General features: G+C 57.6%; 1 protein-coding gene across 7 annotated transcripts in view; it reads right to left on the bottom strand.

Moving 5' to 3' along the window:
* Nucleotides 1-209: 209 nt before the first annotated feature.
* Nucleotides 210-9,697, bottom strand: part of MAMLD1 (mastermind like domain containing 1) — a 121,931-nt gene continuing 112,443 nt past the window's right edge. For 6 of the 7 annotated variants that reach the window (XM_035711952.2, XM_035711954.2, XM_025460764.3 and 3 more), the window contains 2 exons: nucleotides 3,572-3,656; nucleotides 210-2,403 (listed from right to left, as the gene is read on the bottom strand). In XM_035711952.2, coding sequence (XP_035567845.1) covers nucleotides 1,295-2,403; nucleotides 3,572-3,656 — 1,194 coding nt within the window. In that variant the 3' untranslated portion in view covers nucleotides 210-1,294. The remainder of the gene's footprint in view (nucleotides 2,404-3,571; nucleotides 3,657-9,697) is intronic. The other variant, XM_049107412.1, reaches the window with a different exon arrangement.

Genomic DNA, 9,697 nt, shown 5'->3' with positions numbered 1-9,697 from the left:
AAAAAAATGACGTGCTTCCCTGCTGTGCTGAGAGCCCAGGGCAGTTCACACCTCACACACTTCTTACCCCTTGGCCCTCCGTGAGTCATCTTCCCGATGCACAGGACACCAGGTGGCCTCTTGAAAGAACCAGAGACACCAACCAGTAGACTTAGCTGACACGGGTTCGTAAGCAACGAATGCCCCCCTGATAAATGAAAACATACAGGCACTTTTCTCCTGGCCGTTTATTACAGTACAAAGAAAAAACGCGCTGGCTTGAAACAGACGCCAGATTTCAAATATAGAGGCGAAATACGAGGTGGCAATTAAAACGTGATTACACAAGTCTGGGCACTGAGGAAAAGTTTACAGGACAGTGGGTGTGGGTTTTCTATAACAGACACTTAAATATACATGACAATAATTGCAGATAAAAACCATCAAAGACAAAGCCCAAGTCAACTATTAATGTTTACAGACTCCCCCCCACCCACCCCCCAACCACAGACCTTACATGAAAACAAATACTGAGAGGCTTTAAACCAGGAGCATCTCACCTCCGCCCTGCAAAGTGCCACTGCAGAAGTGCGAGCCTGGGGGGTTCTCTGTCTGAATGATAAAGGGAGGACGCTCTGGATCCTCAAGGTGGACAGCGGCCCGTGTTCAGCTCACAGGCCCCCTCTACACGCCTCCCAAATCTGCAGAACTCTTAGGCTCGGGACAAATTTCCTCCGAGGGGCACTTGTAAAGCTTGCCCTAATATACGCATCAGTTAAGAGCCAGCGGAGACTTGACAGGCTTGCTAAAGAGTTTAAGAATCACACAAGACGATAGAATTTTTAGAGAAAATAGCAATAATTGGCCAAGGGTTTTCTATTTGGCGTTTGTCACTTTGGACACCGCCTCTTGATCACATCCACTTCTCACTGCATCAAAACCACAAGCGGACTCAACCACCTGGCTTCGAAGGTAGCGCTGAGCTTAACAAGGGAGCTGGACCAGAGAACACAGCCTGCATTATTTGCAACAATGTATAATAAACACAAACAATGCATAATAAACACAACTCTACTGAAACAAAAGCCGTCACTTTATTTACAAAGTCACAAAATGAAGTATAAATACTTCTGTCATTAACGTTTAGGAAAACCATTTACAAAATTTTCAAATATGTACAGGTAGCTTGAAAAATCACCAGCTTTCCATTTTGTCACAGGTAGAGAGAGGGATGAGCACAGGCGGATGCCACGCGGGCTGCGATGAGGAAAGGGCGTGTGGCGGGTTGTGAATTTGCAGAGGCTCCGCGCCCGGCCTAAGGCGGCGTGGACGCGGGGGTTTCTGCGGGCACTTCAAGTCCCCCCGGGCTCCGGGCGGCGGCCTCGGCGGCGCCGGCCTCAGTGGCAGCGGCGTGCTCTTCCAGAATGTCATCGATCAGCCTCAGGTTGCACACCCAGCCTCCCTCTAGGCTCACGCTGGGGCCTTTCAAGAGATCTTCGATGAAATCCGCTTCACTGCAGTCCGGGGGTGAGATCAGGCCATCGAGGGGGGGCTGGGGCGGGGGCAAAAAGCCGTAGGGTGGCAGCTCAGGAGGGGCACCCATTCTGCCAAGGGGACCTGGGGACTGGCTGGCGGCAATGGCAAAGGCGGTGGCAGCGGCAGCGGCGGCAGCGGCGACCACATAGCTGGGCGGCTCGATGCCCTGTATGGGACTCAGGGGAGCAAAGCTGGCCAGGCCCTGCTGGGGGGACTTGGTGGCACTGAGCACAGGCACGGGACCCCGCACAGGGCTCTGGCAGGGGCTCTGGTTGCCCAGCAGGCCGAAGCAGGGGTTGAGCAGAGCAGCATTCACCTTCTGGCCGGGCCTGCCTCCTGGGGCCACCTGATTGGGGGGCCCACCTGCCTGCGATGGAAATGCGGGGGCTACCAGGGGGAGTCTAGTGGGTGCCTGGGCCAAGACAGAGTTGCTCTCAAAGTGCTGCGGGTCGCTATCATCTACATGGCCCAGGGGAGGCCCCCTGTTAAGCGCTGCGGGCATTCTTGGCACACGGGGCTGTCTGAGCTGGTGGGGACTCGGGGACTGGCTGCCCGGGGGTCTGGGGCAGAACCCAGGCAGGGGTGCTTCTGAGGGGGAGGCCTTGGGAATCTGCAGCCGGCGGCAGCCGGGGCCGAGGCCGCCCAGGGGGTTCTGGCCTGCGTGTGAGGGTATGGGAAACGGGGGGCTGCAGTGGAAAATTTCTTGCTGCTTGCCCGGAGTCGGTGAGGCCAGGCCCCTGCCCTCACGGCTCTGGTGCCTAGTGGGTGGGATCATTGTTGGACTCAGGTTTTTCGGAAGGAGCCCACCTCTGGGTGGCATCATGGGCTGACTGGATGGGGGGCTTGCCTTGGTCTGGCTACACTTGGAGGTGACTTGTTCTTGGACGGCTACAGAAAGAAAGAATTGGGGGGGGTCAGTGCCACAGTCACCCTCAACGTGGGCCACAGCTGCTGGCAGGGAGCTCCTGGCTCCGCTCCAGCCTCCTGCCTTCTGCCCTTGGCTCCTCGACTCTTCGAAACTGCCCTTCTTCCCCCCCTTCCGCCACTGGGACTGTGGTTCTTCTGGGCAGCCCTCCCAGACTCCCCGGGTCTGTGCCCCAGCTCGCCCCCAAAACACACGCACCAAGAGAAGATCACACTATCCTGAAACTGCCAGCTTATTGGTCTGAGTTTTCAGGTAGATGGTAAGCTCTGTAAGGCCAGGGTCTGGGTCCGTTTTTATATTTGGTACTCTGTCCGCAGGCCTGGCACTGCACACGCCTTGACGGATGTCCACTCCCTGCCGCTGGCCTTCCTGGAACTTGTCTATCCTGTTACTGCAGCCAAAGCAGGCCCTATGTGCCACTCCAGCTCGGGCAGGTGGGACATTCAGCTGGCGTCAGGCCCAAAGGAGCAGGGGTTTTTGCAGGAGAATGGAGGTGGCACTGGGCTAAAATGAAGATGCTGAGAGCTCGCTGGAGGGCAAGCAGCCTCCCCAGAGCCCTGCGCTAGAGCACTCTTGGCCTGGCCCAGTGTCACTCCACTGGCTGGGAGGGACTGCTTAACACAACTGTCCCTGGCTAGTCTGGAAGCTCCATGAAGTGGGGGCTGGGCCTGACATTTTTGTTAACTGCTCTATCCCCAGCCCATCTGTGTTTACTACATTCAGAGCTGCCTCGGTGGAGGGTGGCATAGGGACCCCTGCTACCTGGGGAGGCTCTGGGGGCCCCTGCTGCAGACTCTTGGAGGAAGAGGGTCCCCAACCCCTGTTCCACTACCCACACCTGAGAGACGGCTCGGGCACTTTTCGAATGGAAGGTCAGTCAGCGGCGGCTGGGGAGGTGGGGCGGACCCGCTGAGAACCATGAAGGTGTGTGCCTTTCTCCTTTTGAGGGTAACTGCTTTGAGGGGCTGGACTCAGTTCAATCTCTCGAATCAAGCAGTGACTTTAGAGTCATTAAAAGCCGGCTTTCAGTTGGGATCCGACCGAAGCTTTCAGTGTACTGTTGAACTGAGCCGACTGCCCCCCGACAGCCCCTGGCCTGCCCCTTTAAAAGCAATGACCTTAATAGCTTACCTTGAAATTGACTCATCTGTTGGGCAATATACGCACTCCGCTGTTCAGGGGTCATTGCCATAAGACCTGATCTCTGCTTCTCTTGCTAAACGGAAGATGAGAAAGACGTGTTAGATAGTGGCTACCAAGAAAGTCGGCCTTGGGATTGCTGCGTGGGGGCCCAGGACTTGGCTTTGGTGTAGCAGAAAGCATGAGTGAACACATCAACACACACTTGCATGCATGCCCCGCCCTCCCGAGCAAAATTCCACAGGTATAAACAAAAGTAAGATTCTGCACCTGGGTTAAAAAATCAACTGCGACAGCATAGGATGGGGCAGGAGAGACAGAGCTTAACAGCAAGAGCACACAGAGAAAAGGTTCAGGCATTTTGGATGTCCTTCTGCTCAGGATGGGTCAGCAGTGAGATGTGTCACCAAAAGAGCAAATGTAACATTAGGCTGCATTAATAGAAGCAGAGTATGTAGAAGGAGGGAGGTGACAGTCCTGCACTCCTCTGCCTTGGCCAGACCATGTCTACAGTGCTGGCCAGAGTCCGGGCACGCCAGTCTCAGGGAGACCCAGAGGAACTGGCTGCATTCCGAGGACACTAAGTGAGAGGGATAGGGCTCGGCCCCGGAACGACCCAGACCACGAATGGCTGAGCAAACCAGGGATGCCGTGGCTGGGGCAGTGCAGACCCTGGGCTACGTGGTGGTGGGAGCCCAGCCTCTGTGGGGCTGTCACAGGGAAAGGGCCCAGGCTTGTTCTGGGTGGTCCTGGCATTAACGGCAGGACGATCACACGGTCAGATAAACGCATTGTCTGCCCCCCAGAGTAGCCACCCACTGCCAACTTCCCTCCATTCTCCTGCCTGCCTGTCGCAGGGGCAATCGGGACGAGCTTCCTGTCTCCATCGTGGGGGCAGCCAGTGGGCTGGGGGAGGAGCCAGCACGGAGTCCGGGAGTGGCTGGAGGACACAGCCGGCAGAGGCCCAGGGGAGGACCCGGAGGCTCCGCTGGCCCCGAGACCCTCAGCCAGGAGGGGACAGCCTCAGGCTGTGACCAGGACCCCGGTCTCATTCCCGCTGCGGTGCTCACCCACTGCCATCTCTGTCCCCTTCTCGGGAAGCCCACTGCATAGTGTGCTGACAACCAAGGCAGCTCCCTATGGGAGGACCCCCCCATCCCTTAGGCCCCTTGTTGAGCTGCATTCCCCCCACCGCCCCATGGGCCCAAGATGCTGGAGGACCTGATCTATAACATGGGCTGCCAGGCAGGGCCTGCTTTCCTGCCCCCAGTGGGGCTGGGGTGGGCCAGGCAAGTGGAGGACTGGCATCTGGGACAGTGCTGGGCTCCCAGGCCTGGTGGCAGTTCCCGGCCTCTATTCCTGCCAAAGGCAGAGGACAGACTACACCAGAAGCCATTGCACCGTCCCATCCTTAACCTGCTTCCTGTCTGGGCCCTTGCTCCCCTGTGCTGGGACCGGCCATACCTGGGGTGGTGGGGAGCTGCCCTCCCTCTTCCTGCTGGAGCTTGGGGGCCCAGGGCCAGCCCAGGCATGCTCACTGTACTGAACTGCCCGCACCCTGTCCTTTCCCATCATCTTCGCAGTCGGCACAGCTATGTCATGCCAGTTAGGGATCTGGCCACTGAGGACCGTGGCGGGGGGCAGTCACACGACCACTTGAGGCAGGAAATGGGACACAGAAGCTAGGCTCTGCCTGTGACAGTGGGGACAGGCGGGCTTTCACTCTGGGGCAGCCCTTTGACTTCTCTTCTGCCCTTCGGCCCTTATACCAGCCCCTGGGGATCGGGGCAGAAGCTCAAGGGCCCTGGCTTACTGCTGTGACAGCTGAGGCTCAAAGAGGTTGAATGACATGCTGGAAGGGACCCAGCTAGGAAGTACAACGTCTCCCAACTGCAGACTCAGGGCCCCGGCCTCTCTAGCCTCTTCAGCCCCCTGCTCCTGGGGACCAGCTGCTTCTGGGGACGGGCTCCTGTGGCTGGCTGGGCCAACAGCAACAATGCAGTCGTGCAAGGGCCGGGAGTCGGGGGCAGGGGTCAAGTGGAGGCTACAGGGCACAACCGGAGAAAAAGCAGGGCAGGGCAGGGCGGAGGAGTCCAAAGGGGAGGCGGTAGGGAGGAGAGACCCCGCAAGGGCACGGGGAAATCAAAGGGAAGGCTGGGCTGGGGCAGGGGTCAAAGGGTGGAGGAACTGGGTGGTGCTGGCCAGATGAAAGAGAGCGCTTCTCAAACAGTGCAGAGTTACGGGGACCAGGGGCTGTTGGCCGGTGTTCATCCAAGGAAGCACAGAATCCGGAGCTTCCCGAGTTGATGGGAAACGCTGGTCAGTGGGACGGCCGCAGCCACTCCCAAGTTCAGACAGCACGTTGCCCCCCGGGGCTGCGCTGGGCCTCCGGCATCCTGGGCCACGGCCACCAGGCAGGAGCCCCTTCACTGGGCTGGGGCGCCCAGAGGCTCTGCAGCCCTCTCTGCTCCGCTGTCCTCAGCCCTGGCAGAGGAGGCCTCCCCAGGAGGCTGCTTCCTTTGTTTTGCAGACTGAGGCCCCCATCCTTTGTTCTGAATCAATGTGCTCCAAAGATAAGCCCCAAGAAAACAGTTGTTGCCTTTTGACACTGACAATTAGAATCGCTGGAAAATGGAGCAAACAGGAAATGACAAATGTTTTCGGTGACCAGGAGGAAGTGATGGCCGAAGTCGCTGCTTCGTGATGGGCGCTTGTAAAGGATGGCCCAGGCAACCTGTGGCTTTTCAGAAGCATGGTCAGGGAGCAGGGCATCAAATGACTCATTTCTCTAGGGCTGCGGTTGTCATGGCGCTCGGTCCCATTGTGCTGGGTGACATCGACAGCAACAGCGCAGCGTCACCTGAGTGCTGTGTGAGCCTGGGGGGGCTGCTCCCATGGTGGTCACTGCTGCAGGGCTGGGGCCCCGCTTCTTCCCTGTCACCCCCTCCTCCCAGTCCTTGCAGGGCCAAGCTGCCACATTCACAGACAGGCCTCAGGCAGGACAGCGACCCTGGATGTTCTGGGGCTGCCTTTCTAGAAGCTTCATGCTGATGCCCGGGCAGCTGCAAAGCCCTCGCCCAACTCTGGGAGCTCGTGGAAGGGCTAGCGCTTCATCTGGGTGTGCTAGGCCTGCCCACCGCCCCCCACTGCCCCCTGACACATCTGAGCCTCACATGGTAACCTCCCACCCCCCCACCAGCAGGCCAGGGCGGATGCTGTGCTGGCTGCACCCTCAGCCACCACAGGCCAGTGCCCCCTGTAAGCCCCCGTGGATCCCCTGGATGCTTCCTCTCCACTGCAGGGGGAGAAGGGTCTCCTTACAGATTCAACCACTTAATCAAGCAGAGGGGCTCTAATTGGATGGGAGGTGGGAGATGAGCGCAGGGGCAGATGACCGGCAGGACTCACGCACAGAAGCCTACAAAGGGTTCCTGGATTTCTGCCAGATTCAGACTGAAGTTATTTCCCCCATGACCCTCAGGAGGAGAGCATTCTGACTCAGAAGGGGATTCCAAAGGAACAGCTCCTAGGGATGGCAGGGAATGGATCCAAAGCCTTGTTTCATACAGCACAAGGAGGGTGGGAAGGAGTGCGGGGGAGGGGAGGAGGAGAGGGAGCTTGTTTTCTACCCTTATGTAACTAGGGTAACCCGGCCTCCTTTCCAAGCCCACCCGCCCCCCACTCGAGTGTCCCCACTTGAGTGGGGACAGCCTGCCATCCAGAAGAAGGCACTCAGCCACCTTAAAGGTTCAAAGGTTAATGAGCTCTACTGTGTATGCTCCTTCCCCTATCACTCTACTCCAAGAAGCACCTTCTTCTGTAGTTTCTGGAAGTTCGATTTACCCACCTTTCTGACTTTAGCCTTTGAAATGACAGCGTTCTCACCAGAGACCGTGAAATCAAAATGAGAATTCTGGGGGCTCTCACATCCATATGGATGGGGACACCTGAGGCCCAGGGGCTCTGGCTGGTGGTAGCCTAAGGATGAAGGCAGTACAGACACTTCCCCTGGGAGCCCTGTTTGGGGGGGAGGTGCTGATGCTCTGGGGCTACAATTCTCCACAAGTGTCCTTTGGAAGCCATGGGTGCTTCCTACAGTGAATGACAGGTGAGCTTCCTTGTTTCCTGGTCCCTCCCAACTCTCAGAGCCTGTGACTCAGTTTCTCCAGAAGGCCTCCAGAATGATGGGATTGAGGAGTGTTCCATCAAACCACCTCTCCTCTCTGTAGACCGCTGAAGCCAAGATATGGCCTTTTTAGGTTGCCTCTGCTCAATGGCCTTCCTGGGCCGGGAGTGTACCTACTGAGATGGGGTTGCAGTGGCTCTGGAGCCCCTAGAATGAACCTGCTCAAATACCGGATGGGCAGATTAGGTTTCCTTAGCAGCCCCGTAAGTCCTTCTGTCAGCCAGTGGACACAAGTTTCTCATGGGATAGCACTGGGCTTCTCACTCTTGTGGAGCTTACAGTGGAGGGGAAATTATCCAAGAAGACCACTTGAGATGGTGACACATTTTCTAAAGAAAATCACAACAGGGTGAAAGGATCAAGAGGTCTTTCTGGGCCCCTTCGGTCCCTGGGCCCAGGGACCTCCCCCACAGAGGTGGTGCTGCCCTCGGCTCTGGGCCAGTCTGCGGCTGTAGCTGGGGCTTCACAAAGTCGATGCCATCAACAGCAAACAGCAGAGAGCTGGAGGTCAGCTGTTTTACTCTCCATTTTCTTTCTACTTGATCTCCAACTGCGTGAACTCTATCCTCACTCCTCCCGTGTCTTGGTGCTTTCAGGGCAGCCCGATCCCGGAAGGGCTTGGTCTAAATGCTGGGAACGATCCCGGGGGCCGAGGAAACAAATGTCTTTGCAGCTCGCCTTTCTTCTTTCCCACGTGGTGCCTGCGTCCCCCGTCTCACACTGAGTCTGGGCTTCCTGAGTCACCATGGCCCCCAGAGCCCCCAAGGAGGGCCCAGCTTCCAAAGCCTCTTTGGCAAGATTTGAGGGCCAAGCATCTGCCTGGCCCCCGTCCAGGGCCGGCCTGAAGGTGTGGCCTGGGGAAGAGATGCAATAAGGTAGGGGATGCTAATGGGAAGTGAGCTAGTCAACGTGTGACTTGTGAGGAGAGGGCCAGGCAGGGAAGACGAGGGTGGGACACGACAACACCCCGAGCGGACCACATGTCCCCATCCGTTTTTTGCTAATTCCGGTTCCCTGGGAGCTTTGTGCCGGACCCGATTTCTCAGGTTTCAGCCGAAGAGTGAACAGCTGAAGAGCATCGTGACTCTGAGAGCACAGCAAGGAAAGGGGAAAGGAGAGAGGAATCAATAGACCTTGAGCAGAAGGCACTGCTCGTTCTTCCCGGCTGTGCCTGGCCGCCTAAGGCAAACAAGGCTGTCCATACCGGAGCAGAATTTCCATTAAAGGCCAGAATCCCAGAGGCCCTTTCAGCTTGATGACCATCTTCTGATCACTATCACTTAGCAAATGCTCATTTCTCCAGTTTTTTTGTTTGTTTGTTTTGGTTTTCCTGCAGACAGGGCAGGCATCCTGTGCACACTCATATTTCTTGCAGCAGAGCAACAACTCCACGATCCAAACGGTGCTCACCACGAAGGCCCACTCTGGCTGGCGTCCACCCTCTTGTTCCCATGCCCACTAACGTGACTCTCCGGGGCAAGTCAAGCCGTTCCTTCTAGACTGGGGGATGAGCCAAAGTCATGGCTATCATGGACAGGCTTGACGGGGCTTCCTTCTGCCCTCTCTCCTCCCGCTGCCAGTCCTCCAGTGGGGTGATCCAGCTTCCCACCTCTAGGGCGAACACTTCTTGGGTGGGGTCAGAGAACACACTGGGGGTGCAGAGTCCGCAGTGGAGCTGGCCGGAGAGGTGGTTCCCGAGCACCCGCCGGGTACAGAGAAGGCAGCTACTGGGGGAGGGGGGATCCGGAGGTGCAGAAGCACAGCCCCTGCCCCCCTTGGGCTCACAGTCTGGCTGCAGGGACACACAGGCAGGGAAGGAACCAGGGTGCTGGAAGGCTTACCTCAGGGAGGGAGCAATCGCACCCGGCCCAACCCCCCACTCATTTCCCTGGAGGTGAGGCTCGGGGCGCCTGCAGCACTCAGCTTGCTTG

Source organism: Canis lupus, chromosome X, assembly GCF_003254725.2.
Source record: "Canis lupus dingo isolate Sandy chromosome X, ASM325472v2, whole genome shotgun sequence".
In the NCBI taxonomy this organism is placed as follows: Eukaryota; Metazoa; Chordata; class Mammalia; order Carnivora; family Canidae; genus Canis; species Canis lupus.
This window is presented reverse-complemented; position numbering and strand designations above follow the sequence as displayed.